Source organism: Diadema setosum, chromosome 21, assembly GCF_964275005.1.
Source record: "Diadema setosum chromosome 21, eeDiaSeto1, whole genome shotgun sequence".
NCBI classification, from domain to species: domain Eukaryota; kingdom Metazoa; phylum Echinodermata; class Echinoidea; order Diadematoida; family Diadematidae; genus Diadema; species Diadema setosum.
Genome location: NC_092705.1, coordinates 5,747,050 through 5,763,207, shown reverse-complemented (window position 1 = coordinate 5,763,207; position 16,158 = coordinate 5,747,050). Strand labels below are relative to the sequence as shown.

Below are 16,158 nucleotides of genomic sequence, written 5' to 3'. Positions count from 1 at the left end.
TCAACAAAAAGGAAGAGAGAGAAAGACAAGCAGAAAAAAAAAAAAAAAGATCGAATCTCTCTTCCACTGACATGTAGCGGCGGCGGTGCTGCCTGCTGTACGCTTCACCGAGGACACACGGCAGGGAACCCCGTGCGCTCAACGCACTACCTTACCTCCACTTGTTTTATCACTTGATTAAATCTGAGCTGAAATACGCACCCAACATCGCGTTTGAAATACTCTCTTTATCCGTAACGTACTGATTGGTCATACTTACTGGACTAGCTATGAAATCCGTCAAGTCCTGATTCCAATTAAATCCAGTGAAAATCTTGATTACAGCGAAATTTTTGCCCAAATATTTCTCCTCCCGTCAACGAGTCCGTCGTTCCCCAAGCACCTTTCGCCGTAGATAATGGATCAGCAAACTTCAAGCAAATTCCTTGGATGAACCAACAGAGGGCGTACTACAACTTCTTGCCATTGCTAGCTTCCTTGCTTCACGAACATCCTGCTCCGATCGGTACTTTGTAGTCGCCGCGGCGGCGTCCGCGACCAAAAAATAGTACATGATCCTGACATGTTGGGTTCGTGACATCACCAGAAGTTAAATCCCGAGCTAAAAACCCACATTTTGTTTAGCCAAAAAAAATGTGAGAAGGTGTCGTTCTCTGGGTAGTATGTACTGTTATTTTGCACGATATATAGACCAAATGGCAGATTTGGGTTAAGAAAATATATTGCACGGAGTAAAGGCAATTCAAAAACAAGAAGAAAAATGGACAGAAGAATTAAGGATTATCAGGACATTTTGTTTCAATTTTTCTGAAAGCCACTAAATAACGTGGCAGTGAACAGGAGCCTGGAACTAGTTTTCATATCCTTTTGACTGTGTAGGCACATCATAGGTCATACATGCTCTTTATGCGTTTAGCCTAGTAAAGTTAAATTTTCTCATCTTGTTTTTTTTTTTCTAACTTTGAATAGAACGAGTAATACACGAGATAAAAGGAGATTTAAAGCAAAAAGCTCTACCGTATATTCTTCCTTATCACTGGAAAACGAAATTATTCCCATTCTCTAATCCATGCTAAGATTGTTGAAAAACATTATCCATCATATTCAAAGTGTTCTTCCTTCTTGAACTCAAAATCTTATACCCTTATTATTATTGAAGATATCGGAATGGCCCTATACCTTCAGAAACAAGAAGGAATCATAATAATTTCATTTATCGCATATACAGCACAACCACAATGTTCTTGTGAGACACAATGTTGGTCACTATAAACACTTAAGATATTTGTACATATTCACAGCCAAGCCATTCTTCAGGTTGAGGCTCGAGCACCTTTTGTCAAAGGATTTTTTTTTTCTTTGCAGGGGCCGCTGAACCCGTGCAATTCCCCCCCCCCCCAAAAAAAAAATGGCTCAAAAAAGAACAACCGAATGAACAACACAAAACAAAACAAAAAACGGGGAAAATCGGGAAAAATCACACACAGTTCCAAAGGTTTAATCTTTACATTCTTCCCGTCAAATGTGGCGGGGTGGGGTGGGGTGGCGGGAGTCAGTTGGGGTGTGATTGACCTTGACCCCTGCCTGCCGTCCTGAAGGCCCCCATGCCCCCCCCTCCCCCCCCCCCCCCCCCAAAAAAAAAAACAAAACAAAAAAAAAACACACACACACACACAAACAAACAAACCGACGCCCTGCTTTGGGGAATGTAGTATCTTTCTGCTTGAATGTCTTCGAAAAAAATATTTGAATCATTTTCAGTTTGGGGTAATTTTGGTATGCTATATATTTGGCACAGTTATTATCTTATCTTAATACAAAATTGAAGATCTATAGAGAGGAGGGGGAGGAAGGAAGGGACGGCGGGAGGAGGAGCGAGAGAGAGCAAAAGTGGAATATAATCAGTCATTAAGTTGCTAAATTAAGTGGGTCAAATCAATAGATTCTCCAATTAACATCTCATTTCCACCATAAATAAAAGAACATGCAGCATCTTAAAAACGATTTTTAGTTGTTTTAATTTGTCGATTAGTTGGATACTCCCTTGGTTTGAATTATTAATTGAAACTTTCCATATACTACCCAAGCTTCAATAGAATAATAAATTGACTTAAAAAAAGGGGGAAAAATACCTCCCTAACCTCAAATATAACCCTCTCTTCAATCTGAGATTCACAAAGTGGTCAATATAATTATTACCCTCTTATAATAAAAACCCACAAAAAAAAATCCCTCCACCCATCTCTGTTTGTCTGTCTGTCTGTCTGTCTGAGCTGTCTCTATCTTATCTCTCCATCTCCATCATCTATGTAAATCATAATTGTCTAACTGGGGGAAAAAAAGGAGGAAAGATGTCTCTAAAGCGGGTATTTACTGTTGAATTATACAATCTCAATGTTTTGGTCTTTGGTCCAAAAGTTCACTTTGAATTTCAAATGAAGTGATGATGCGCTTATTACCGATTGTTCTTTACAAGATGATTATCACTTACGAGAAATTGCTGATGTCTGAATATGTACCAACTATATTATGATACCATCTATGATAAGCTTTCTGTTTATTCACCTATTCATATATTTACTAGTATTCATTCACTTATTTTAGTTTTGTTGTGTGTAAGCGCAAATGCATAGAATTTCATGGATGTCATGGTTTTAATGTAGGCCTACATTAATTTGATTTGATTTCATTTGATTTATTCTCTGTATGACATGCTTTAATTTCCATTTTTTGTGAATATAAACCTTCTTGTTGAATCTACAAATGGCGTACTCAAGACTCCTTTTTCTTCTTATAATAACATTCGAAGTCCAACACGTGGAAAATTCCAAGATGAGCATATTAGATAGATAGATAGATAGATAGATAGATAGATAGATAGATAGATAGATAGATAGATAGATAGATAGATAGATAGATAGATAGATAGATAGATAGATATAGATAGATAGATAGATAGATAGATAGATAGATAGATAGATAGATAGATAGATAGATAGATAGATAGATAGACAGATAGATAGATAGATAGAACTATTCGTATACTGGTGGTTTAGTGAATAATATTAATTTATAAACTAAGATTTGTGTCCGCGTCAGAGATTTTGAAAATATATAATGTATGATATGAGTAGATCTGTAAGGTAAATAATAAAAACCTCAACTGGTTCGCGCTCGCTTTCCCACCACACTGCTCCTTAGTTGTGGGGGATTCCCTGCTTCCACTTCCAGGGCCACTTCGCGCGTGTGATACAGTCCTACGTGTACGTGCTGGTGTGATGAGCCCACCCTAAACCATCCACATCATTGAGTACCCATACCATACGCTTTTTGTGTACGACACTGGTACTGGTGTTGCAATCAGCTCAGCTGCATGCCTGCTGTTCAACTCTGCCACGACGCGACGAAAGGCAATGTTTAACGTTACAGTTCTACTTTTGAGAATACAGTCCATAGGTAGGTACAGTTTGACTAGGTAGTTAGGATTGGGAAACCTGGATTTACGCTTTAAAAAAAAGTGCCAAAGTGCTATGTCAATCAGCTAAATAGCCTTAAAAAGCTTCAGCCTATTTGACTTCTCGTCGTAGTCCCACTAACTTGTATATGAGGGGGTTCGGCCGCCGTCCCGTCTGCATAAGGTATCACATGTCGTGGCCTGCAGCTGGCTCTCCACTATGCATTATCACTATCATTATGCAGTGAATTTGGTCATATTTAATGAAATGTTTCTACTCTAGCAACAAGGTCAAGGATCAAGTTTACTTGTAGGTATACATAGGGCCTCCTGGTATTAACTGCAACCAGCAGCCCTAACTATACACAGCCCTGTCGCTGTACACAAGTGTATGGTGTGGACACTCCGTAATCTCTGTATTTCGGGGCGCCGACGCGATTTTGAATTTACTGCACCATATTTGTTACTAAGACTACATAAGGTGAAAACTTTATCTATTTAGCTACCGTTTTCAGCTATTGATATTGATATACTCATTTTATAACTTACCAAAAATTGCACCTTTTTTAATCCTGTACGCCGCAGAAATCGTAGAAATTGCAGAAATGATTCGAAATGTCGGCGCAGCACTGGGCAAAGAGGGCGCTGTCGACTTCGCGGGCGTACAAACTCTAGCAGCGCAATTTGCATCGTTCAAAGCTGGGAAAGGTTTATTTTGAATGGCCCCGCGATGATCACAGCATTCCGGGTAAAGATTGGACTTTTTGCTCAGTATATGTTGCGTGAGGGCTCACTATGGACTGAAATACCATGCTCATAGTCCAAGTATCTCAATTCACGTGAGTGATTCGTAAAATTTGTGAAAAGAATGTAGAAATGTTCAATAGTTTTGTTGTGTGGCCGTGTTCGAGGGGTTTAGTAGATATGTGTATGGGGTTCCGTAGATATGTGTATCACACACCGTCAGACCCCGTGCTAGCTTAGCACACGGGGTCTGGTCGGGCTACCAGCAGCCCCAAACGCATTACATAGCGTATGCCGTAATTGGGGCTGCAGACTGTCAGTGTCATGGACTGTAGCATTCAGGATCATGACATGGCCTGGGTAGTCATGACATGGGTAGTATCGCCGATAAATATCAACTTAAAATCGAACAATTTCTTCAATTCGAAGGCTTACAGGTGAAGTTGAAGTGTTGACAACAGGTAGCGTGCAAATTTGGTTCTGCCAATAGTCCCTTTCTGTTCGAATTGATGACTTAATGTGACTCGGTCGAGAGGAACCTGTGGCTGGGAGAGCTACATGTACACTGAATTGACGGCCAGCGCATACGCACATAGACTTCTTATCCGGTCAATGGATTTGAAATTTGCAACTGATTGACAAATTGCCCTACATCGACGTAAATTGAAATTTGTGCGCATGTGATGTCTGCGCATGCAGCCGTCAATTCAGTATAGCTCTCCCAGGTTCCTCTCGACTGAGTCACATTAAGTCATCAATTCGAAGAGAAAGGGACTATATTGGCAGAACCAAACATTGCACGTTACCTGTTGCCAACACTTCAACTTCACCTGTTAGTCTTTGAATTGAAGAAATTGTTCGAATTTAGTTGATATTTATCGGCGATACTACCCATGTCATGATCCTGAATGCTACAGTCCGCAGCCCCATTACGCTATGTAATGCGTTTGGGGCTGCTGATGGCAGTTAACGTACTGGTAGTGGTACTGTTACTAAGTTTACTAATGGTAGTATTTACTATTACTAGTGTAATACCAGTACTGCAGTAGACCTACAAGTAAGTATTGCCCGTATTCTTTTTGTTTAGGTGAATTTTCAAATAATCATGGGCAGAACCCTATTTCGGTGCTTAAGAGTTTCAGATAGCTAGGACCAGGTTGACTATCCCGTGTGGCAAGCCAGTGATTTGATTTGTTATTTTATTGTTTTTTCCTCCGTAACAGAAAAATGAATCACAGCAGCATGGATGTCCTGAAACCACCCATCATCACCATAGGAGGGCGCTGTTATCGATGCAATCCAGCCCAAGTATCATCCTATGCTGAAGTAGATGAGGAAGAGGAAAGATACCAGGATCGTTCCCATGGTGACGAGCCCAGTGAGCATAGGGGTGATGTTATTCCCTAGCATGCGTGACTGAGTGTGACATGATTGACACGGCTAATAAGGAAATTGCAAGCAACCAATGAAGAGAGGCAAAACTAGGCAAACCCAGTCACCTAACCAACACTTTGCTTGACTGCATGTGTAGTGTACTCTGAGGCCTCAGAGAATTATTCACCATGGGCTCAAAAAAAAGAAGAAGAAAATGTTTTTAAAAAGTGTGTGATTGCAGGTTACATAGTCTGATTGTAATACTTTGGCATGTGGTAACACATAGTCCCTTTAGACATCTTTGTGTCGACCAAGGAATCTGGGCTGCATCAGGTGTTCACCCTGTGAGCTGTCATTTTCTTGACAAGATGCAAGAGGGGCACAACTATTTACAAATGATGATTTAATGGTGCACACACACATACACTTATAAATGTATCAATTGCACACCATCTCTTCAATACGTGAATGCAAGAACGTCATCTTTCAAAGAGATTAATACGTTGTATATTGTACCTAATGCTTTTGATGCATTTGCAGTCTCACTGCTTGTAAATTCGATGTAGAGCTTCTCATTCACCAAATGGTAATTGCGTTGGGCGTTTTGATTAAAATGACTCTCTGCTCGTCATTTTCTCTCTGTCAAAATCTGTCATATTTCATCTCATCTCCAGTCATTGATGTGAAGTCAGCTTTGCAAACAAAAAGGAAGAGATTTCAATCTCGGTGCAGTGCTAAATGCATGCTCAAAGGCAGGAGCATAGAAGCGAAGAACATCATAAAGATAAATGCATGCTCAAGTTTATTGACCAACTAAACTCTCTCTCTCTCTGTTGCTGTGTCTTATATTTCATCCAGATGATGATTGCATGCTCGATGCAGAGATGAACGACGAGTCATGTGACCAGGTTGAGATGATGAAGTTCGGGGATCGTTTCAAAGTGGTCATGGAGGTCCCCGCAGCGTTCTTTGGATTCATTATCGGACGTAAGGGGGAGATGAAGCGGAAGATAGAAGAGGAGACCCAAACCAAGGTCGACGTTCCCAGAGAGAAGCATGTGGAGAGAATATGTGAGTCAATTAGCAGACAAGCGCTTGACTGCAATATAATCTATGTCACCAGATGTGCGCAGCTTTGCATTTATTCCAGTGTAAACATAGTTCTCAAATTGTTGCCAAACTGTGGATATTTGCTCTAAGATGTGCACATATACATTAAAAAAAAATATGTGAAATAACTCTAATAACACAGTTTCAGTTGGGTAAGAACCAGAAATCAAAATATTAGCCAAAAAGTTTTGTCAGAAGTACTGTGCTACAATCTCAGAGCAGAACTGATCATGATTGCTGCATGATTTTTTAGAATCGATCATCATTAATCGACAAATCAGGCCACAGCAGTATCCACCTATCTTCTGTGCTAGAGTTAACTGCATGCAGCTGGTTGGAAAATACAATCGCTATGGCATGATCGATCATCACATAACGTTCTTGCTACCTACTACTGAGTGGGAAGAGAATTTCAGTAATAAAAGTTGTGTCCTACGATCTAAATCATTTTACACCTTTGATTTAGAAATACTTCAAAACAACTCAGCATCTTGACAAATTGTGTCAGCCAGACAAGTTTCTTGGCAGACCCTATTGATGTATTGCAAGCAAAGTCCAAATGTTTGAAAATGAATTTTGAGCCCTTCTGAGTACTACATGTATGTTTTTTATTGTTGAAAACAAATTGTCTGCAAGGGCTGTGCACCATTTTGTCAGTGGGCAGTCAAAAGTGAAGGTACCATCGTTGATGGAGACCACTTCCCACGGTACTGAATGAAAGAAAGGAAGGAACTATGAATAGTGGACTACTGTAAACCAGAAGCATTCATGAACTGCCACTGAAATTCAATGCATTGTGTTGACACAAGACCTTTTTTTCTGCAATTAACTTTCTTGAATCATAGCTTTTCACAAAAATTGTGACAATTTCATGCACACAAGAATATATGAATTTACACTTACAGTATTTATATGTAAATTTGACAGTACCTTGCCTGTCCATTTCATTTTGATGTCTGACAGCTATTACTGGCAAGAATAGAAATGGAGTGTGTTCGGCCAAGACCCGGATAGACGTTTTGGTGGACTCGGCTCGCAAGAGGGAGCCCTTTACCCACTTTGTGTCCTTCCCACTGAACAGCCAAGCCGTGATGGACAGGTTCAGCCAATTCAAAGAAGAGGTTCTCGCAAACTGCAGCCACGTAAGTTCATGACTGCATTTACGAGTCAAAAGGGCATAAAATAAAGAGGGCTTGTGGTTATGCAATGTACATTGTCTGTCATTTCATGCAGTGTAAAATCAGAAATATTCATGGCATTCAATTTTTGTGTACTTGAGCTGAGCTTTTTTTGCGGTATGAAATTTTCGGAAATTCCCACTAGCATTCAATGCAAAGTGCAGACAAGAACTTTTGTGAACATTCAAATTTGGCGAATCTTGGCTCCTCGCGAAGTGCACAAAAATTTCTGGTTTTACAATATATCGATGGGCGATATCAGCATATCTAGCCACCCAGTTCGCAAAATCTTTTAATACGATACGAGTAATAATACTAGTGGTCTGTAAAACGCATTGAGATACTGAACCAAGTATGAAAACTCGTTTTATAAGAACCGACTATTATCATAACTCAAGGAAATACAACCTCTCTCAACAATCAATGAACTGCCCACAGCCTCCCTAAATATGTATTTGTGTATGTATGTATGTATGTATGTATGTATGTATGTATGTGTGTGTATGGGGGGGGGGGGAGTTGGTATGTAGATATGGGTGTGTCAAAAATAATATCAACTCTAATCTTGACATGAATGTACCATGCTCACATACATTTCTCCATTCATTTCTGCACTCCATGATTGCAAATTTAACCACTCATAAATTTGTTTGGAAGTTCCCGAGTGGAAAAACATATTAGACTCACTAAATATATGGCATATGTAGTAGTTTCCTTATTTGGTTATATGCCATGGCACTTAAGTGTAACTTGCCAAACTTTTTCATCAGCATCGAGTTGAATTTAGCCAAACTTGACCTACAGTGTGAAAATAACTGTAAGTTAGCCAGCCCACCTAGGTGTAACAATGTGCCTCGGTCGAACAGGAAGGCCTTGATGACAAAATAGGGATTAAGGGGATTAGATTAGGGGGATTAGTTAATCTCTGTTTATCGGCAGTTAGTATCCAAATGATCTGTATATCACCCATCAAATATCTGCGAAGAAAGCACTCCTGTGGACGTTGTCAATTTGCAAAGAAAGCACATTGATGGTAATGAATATGCATAATTATCAATTTGTCAAAATTTTTGCAAAAGTGTGAAATTACTGTTTCCCTTCAATGGGTTGAGGCCAACATTGTAAGAAATGTGTAGGTGCAAAAGACCTGATGCCAATTTCAGTTTCTCTCTATCACTCTCCGTCTCTTTGCTCCCTCTCGCTCCCTACCCCGACGCCCTTTCAGTGCTACGGGATAGAGGACAAAATCATGCAAATTCCTGCCAAGCTACACCTCACCGTTACCACGCTGGTGCTCATGAACAAACGAGAAATCGTAAGTTTACGGTGGCATCCTGCCGACGCAGCCGAGTCTGAAACACTACATCGTCAGCATGAACTGACATTGTATCATGTAATGTATCCAGACTATAGAGGTCGTCATTAAGTAGGTCAGTGACATAAGGTCATACACATAGCAATGAAGGCCCTCTGTTGTTTGTAACAACCACTCACACAGTTGACCACTAAAGCATCCCAGAACCTTATATCGTGGTCTGCATGTTCGAGTTATTCAGTGTCCACGTATTCAACATATCAGTAATCGCATTGGTGTTTAAAGCTGGTGCTCATTAATAGAGGAGAAATTGTAAATTTATGGCGGCATTCTGCATTCACAGCCGAGTCTGAAACACTACATTGTCAGCATGAGCTGACATCATGATATGAATGTGGTCAAATACCAAGGTGTTAGAGAAATTTATGAGTTCTGTTGGTATCCCTGACCCTAACCAAAATTTTATCATCATCATTATTGTGTGCTGATATGATATGGAAATTTGAGGGGTTTTTAGAGAAACAAGCAGGATTTAGGGAATGTCAGAATGGTGGCACAATCTGAGGGTTCTAACTGTCTGGTTTGTGTGTTTATGCACAAAATATTTTTCCAAAAATCATGTTTTTGATCAATAGATCAGCAACCGAAACCCTTTCCACCCAAAACTTGTTTTTGCTAGATTATTGCAGCACAACAAAGATTTGATACGAAGCATACAAGTTTTTTGTTTTGTCTAGTCATCATGTCGGAAAGGAATATTTAATGAAGACTTGTGGTTAGGACAACGGAATACCAGCGAGGTAGTGTTAGATCTTGTTTCATGTAAACGTGAGTTGTTAAATTCCATAACTTTTTAATGAAGGGTTTGATTTGATTAAACCCCTTTCTTTCTGAAAATTTGATTTTATTCTATTTATGAAATGCTAACATGCACTTTTGGATTTAGAAATGCTCCTTGAAGAGTCGGGTTCAAAGATAATAAATTTTGCTTACTTAACTTTATTTTTGTATCATAATTTTCTGTGAAAACAACAGTTTTACCAGTATTGCTCTCACAGATGTACAGAAGCAATATGTCACTCCAATGCTAGTTGTTGTACTGTGAGAGCATTTTCATTAGATTTTTACAGTTGAAACTCCTCTTTGCAATAGCTATGTACAGCTCTTATTTTGTGTTTGTTTTTTCTTTTGATTAGGATGCGGCTCAAAACATTTTGGATGAATGTCAAGAAACGATCATCAAGTATGTATGTGTGGAACTTCATCTTGAGTTCTGTCAAAAAAGCTCATATACAACATGTTTTCTTTTACATTGAAGATACTTCTTGGAATTATTTGGAAAAAACAAAATTGTGCAATTTACAGAGTAAATGCCTGGAATTTCTTTGGATAAAACAAAGTGTGCAATTTTAAAAGAATGCATATATACTGTACTAATGCAAGCAATCTTTTTCTTGATATTTTGGTCATGCCACTGCTTTTATTTTGCAAGTTGATTCATAGATTAGAAGCCTCAAAAGGCAATGACATATTACTTATATAATTTCAAACAGCTTCACTTAAAGAGAAAATTTGAGATTCTGTTTGATATAGGAGCAAGCTTTCATATTATTTCTAATACCGGTTAGAGGGGAAGTTTCCCCAGCTATGTATTCCTGGTACTTTCGATTCTTTGAGCGCAGAAAGAAAAACTAAACACTTGATTAAAGTTTGAGGAAAAGTGGCCACTCGTTTGAAATTTATGATTGTTCAGACTTTTAGCTATTTCATTGTGCGCCTTTCTCCAGATGAGAATAGCACAATGATATGAAGAAAGTATGTAATAAATACAAAAGTTGTTGTTTTCTACAAAAATTACACATTCGTGTTCTTATCATTGAGATATGCTGAGACAAGTACCGTTGAAGTGGAAACTTTCATAGTGTTGAAGTTTTTGCACATTTTGTGCAACATGAAACTGGCATGAAAATAAATGCATGTGAAATTTTTTGCTTGTTATGTGTACAGCTGTAATACTATTTTATCTTTTGATTCCGTGGAATTTAAAAGGTGAAGTTTGTCTTACCCTGCTTAGTGCAAAGAATTAATTGGGCCAAAATTTCCGCTTTTACGGTATTTATTAACCTTAATAAAGGAGCTCAGTCATGTACTATTTCGATGTCATCAAAAAAATGAATTTTTGTGAAATTTAAATACAATAACATTGTGTATATTGAACATTTCTTTTTCACAGTCCAATTTTGAAGGGGCAGCCCCTGCTCATCAATGTTGCTGGCCTGGAGTACATGAATGATGATCCTGGAAGGGTCGGCGTCCTTTACGGGAAGGTCAGAATGCAAGATGACTCGAACAAGTGAGTTTTTGTTGGCCTTTGTGTTGTGTTACATTTTCCTTATCGTGTCTCTACGGGAAGTGTGTTGGGGGGGGGGGGGGATATTTCTCCATCACAAAGGAAATACCAGGCTGTGATACATGACCCAGGGGAGTGTTCCACGAAGAATATACGTCAACCGTAGAACTTACGGTCTATCTAAAATTGTGGTATGCTGGTTTTTTCCCTATTTAGTGTCATCTTATGTTTTCAGAATCCATGTCAAATTGATGTCAAAATTTACACAAAGACTCTCCTGCATTTTTGTTTTTATTTGGAAGTTAGAATGTCATTGAAGATACATGCAGCTTACCATGATTTTAAGTTGATTTTAATTGAAGATCAACTTTAATTCTTTGTGGAAACACCCCCAGGATTCCTAACCAACACCATATCTTCAAAAGGCAGTGTCCCTTTCATTGCACAGTCCCACAATTTTCAGTTACTATCTTGTAGGCTGACATTTGCTAGTCAACGCAATTGCATGCGATAGATCACATCAGCCCAGCCCAGCCAAGCTATCCACATGATTGGTGTGGTAAAATATACATCTTCATAGTGATGGAGATCGACAGTGGAAAACTTACAGTATCTTTGATTTGAACACTCACTCTCTCTCTTTCATAAAAAGCCCCAAAACAATCCTTTGTATTCACGTAGCCATGCACACAACAGCAGTATTAAAGTTAGTGATTGTTTTCTTGAATTTATATTATAAGATATTATTTACCCAGGGTAGCCTCTTCAGTGTTGCCACTGCTCTACCAGAGGGCCCTGTTATTATTATTACCCTAGCATTGCGGGGTACCCATTTATACACCTGGGTCGAGAGGGACATGGTGGGTATAAACATCTTGTCTAAGGACGTATAAACACTGGGCGGGATTTGAACTCGGGTCCTCCGATCGGGAGTCGGGAGTCTTGTCCACTGTGCCACAGCTCCCCCACATTTCTGTTTGTTTTCTTTGAATGCTTCAGAGGCATGTGTCAGTCACCCAAAAGACCCCTCCCCCAAAAAAAAAGAAGAAGAAAGGTCCCATTTTTATCAAATTCAAGTAATGCCATATGACTGTGAATCCAAATTTTGCTTTATGCTGGTGCTTTCCTTTTTCAGAATTTGTCGAGTTAAATCATGATCATGAAATTAACAACATGCCAAAACCATTGCATCGTGTAACAAATGCAAAGGCAATGTTTATCTACTCTGAGATGGGAAGTCACTCCCTGTGCATCTTGAAAGTGGCTAATGCCTTTTTTCTTTTCTCTCTCCCTCTTTGCATTTGTGTGATTCTCCATCAAGAACTTAGTAACATAGTCTCACAAGTCCTGTTTGTGATATATACATCAATGTTGGATACAGACAGATTACTGTGCTGTGTTGTGCATGTGTTCTGTTAGGCCTGTTAGGAAAGAATCAACTGTACATGTGTAATGCGCATCACCAGCCTTTTTTTATCAGAAGAGTACACTGTAATTGTTAGTTGTTAGGTACCTAGGGTGGTATTCTGTAAGTTTCTTCCTAAGTCAGAAAGTTAGGAAGTGCCTAGGAAAGACAAAATTGATATTCTGAAATGTCTTTCTAGGCACTTCTTAATGCAAATTAGGCCTTCCTTAGCCCTGCCCACTATTCTTTCTTTAGCCAATACGAAATGTTGTATCATAAGGAACCAACCAATGACAATCACATACTATTATGACGTTGGGTCAAATACACACAAGCGTGGCATGTCCCATTTTTCATGCCCATTTTGCGCATATAAAGCACATGTTGCGCACAATGAATGACAGGTGCCTATCACGATGTTTTGCAGCTTGCTATATCGTAACAATGTAAGTAGGACAGGGGTGGGGCTTTCCTAAATATCTTTCTAAAATTCTTTCCTAAGTGCATTCTAGAATACCAACTTCTTCCTAAGTCAGAAATTTACATATCTCATCCTCAGTTGCATATTTTCCTAAGTTTCTTCCTATTAAGTTTGGGAAAAAGTTAGGAAAACACTTAGGAAGAAACTTAGGAAGATTTTCAGAATGCCACTGAGGAAAAAATCCTGACTTAAGAAGAAATTTCTTCCTAGGAAGGATTTCAGAATACCACCCCTAGTCCCGATTGCTGACACTGAAAAGCCTGTGAGGGCAGCAGACACTATCCCACTGCTTGCTGCACACTGAAAGCCCAGGCTGTCGGGTCTTCTTCTCATGTGGCACCACATGCCTGGTTGGTACCATTAGCTGACTATTGCCAGTTACCTGGGGCAAACCAGGGGGTGGGATCTTGCACATGTGCAAGCTGTTACATGCTTTCTCTGCATGCAAGTAGTACAGTGCACTCCCTTTACAACGAACATGGTTATAACAAAACTTCTATCACAACAAAGTAAAAATTCAGGTTAAAATGATTGTAATGTACATAATCTTGATATTACACTTAACTGTTCGGCTGAAATGACATTTCTTTATAACAAAACCTAACTGCCAATCCTGATGACTTTGTTATAGTGGGAGTCGCCTGTATGCAATCTGCATTATGGTATCAATTCTCAATGTTTGAGAAATTGTTTTCTTTCCATTGTAAATGTAGCATTTTGGATTTAAAGTAGCAATTCAGAAGCATGAAAATTGTATACCGGTGTTGCCCATTCGATTCCAGACTGCAGGAAATAGCCGACAGACTACGACAGAGATTTTTGGCCTCGCCGCTGTCCCAGGACAAGTTTGAAAAGGCCGGGGTCAAGCTGCACATGACGGTGATGAACGCCACTTTCCGACAGAAGGACCTCCCTGACACGAGGGCGGAGGGGAGAGGGAGAGGGCGCCCCAGTACCAACGTTCAGATGTTTGACGCAAGTGAAATCTTACAGGTGAATTGCCATTCTCTTTGGTGTGTGTGTGTGTGTGTGTGAGTGTGTGTGTGGGTATATGTTATGTTTCCACCATATCTTTTTGCACCATTTGTAAGCATGTCAGATTGTATGTCAGTATGTTTCAGTTTCAGTTCTAGTTTGTGTAAGCATATCTTAATGTCTCCTTGAATATATTTGATGATTGCTTTTTGTATTATCCAATGTACCAAGATTTTCCACCATTGACAATACAGTAAATAAATCAATCAATGTCACTTTGTTGATGAGGGTCCACAGACTACATGGGGGGGGGGGAATCATGATTCAATGTGGAATGTAGTAGAACTTGCACTCTTCACAAGGTTGATGTAGGGGAATGAACAGATCTCTTAAATGTAAACATCATGCATGAGGTATGTTGACATGAACAATTTTCCTTGAAAGGACAAAGGGGGTTGAATATCAGATTTATGAAAAAAAAAATGGGGACTTCTCTCGGGAGGGTTATCATGAACGGCATGATATGTGGTGCTATTCGTTTCGTTATGGGTCATGTTGACAATAACTGAAATTGAATGACTTGAAAGATTTTATCTTGATTATGAATAGAATTCCACATAGTTTGCTTTTACCAGCTTAATGAAAAAGCATCTAATTTTCATCCTTTAGAGGGCAGGGAAATGATATTAACCCTAACTATGTCAGAAGCAAATTTGGGGACTCTGAAGTCTTCATTAATAAATGAAATTTGCAGAACTCCCTTACATTTTTTCTTTCATTACTTTTTATCCAATCATGATGGCTCTTGGATTTCATCACCACATTTTTGAAAATTCATAACTTGTCTTTTAAATGAATGATCTCATGTTCTTCAAACTTCACCGTTGTGTTTTACTACTCTTCTGCATTCATTGAATCTTCATACATGTATATTTTGGGGGTAAATTCTCCTTTTTTAAAATAAGAAACTTTGTTTGTCTGACTGACCCCATAATCAAAAAGTTGATGTTGTTAGTACTCCAACAGGCACCTACAATGTAAGTGTACTCCACCAGTTCTAATTTTGCTTGAAACCCTGCTTTCTGCTTGCAGAGATTTAGGGACTTTTTCTTCGGCGAGCACTGCATCGACTCTGTCCACATCTCGGAACGTAGTCGCTATGGTGACGACGGCTTCTACAGACCTGCAGGGAAGATTGTCCTGCAATGAAACAAGCTGGAAAAAGAAAGGCGTAGCATAGACTCTGAAGATGGCATAAGCCAGGAAAGTGAACACAATCAAATAAGAAGACCTTGAGAAAAGACTACTGTGTGTGGATCCAGTAGAAAGTTGCAGAAGTTTCTGTCAAAAGATGTGATCATCAGAGCAGAAGTTTACATGTGCCTGAAACTGCAATGTCCAAGGAACTATGTCCACAGAGCATACAAACAAAAGTAATCTGATTGAACTATGTCCACAGAGCATACAAACAAAAGTAATCTGATTCTGTATTACTTGTTCAGAATGCTGCAACTATCGTGTGCTCTACTGGTGTCATGGAAACATGAAAAATGCATCATCAGAGCATTGATTTTTTCTTTGCATTTTTCTGCATAAGGATCTTCAGACATAATTTGCTTGAATAATCAATTGTAAAGCCATATATTTAGCGAGTCTAAATTTTTGCAAATCCGGACTTCCCAACGATTTCGCGAGTGGTTAAAGTCGCAGTCGTGGAGTACTGTACTGAATGGAGAAATGTTTACGGCACGTCACATTCATATCGGGATCAG

At 39.2% G+C, this 16,158-nt stretch overlaps 1 protein-coding gene across 1 annotated transcript; it reads left to right on the top strand.

The window, feature by feature from the left end:
• Positions 1 to 3,360: 3,360 nt before the first annotated feature.
• Positions 3,361 to 15,615, top strand: LOC140244602 (activating signal cointegrator 1 complex subunit 1-like). Its single transcript, XM_072324224.1, has 9 exons — positions 3,361 to 3,456; positions 5,422 to 5,576; positions 6,431 to 6,643; positions 7,646 to 7,824; positions 9,086 to 9,175; positions 10,372 to 10,418; positions 11,409 to 11,528; positions 14,194 to 14,404; positions 15,479 to 15,615. Exons 2-9 carry the CDS (start codon positions 5,426 to 5,428, stop codon positions 15,593 to 15,595), a joined length of 1,128 nt encoding a protein of 375 aa, XP_072180325.1. The 5' UTR covers positions 3,361 to 3,456; positions 5,422 to 5,425; the 3' UTR covers positions 15,596 to 15,615.
• Positions 15,616 to 16,158: the final 543 nt, after the last annotated feature.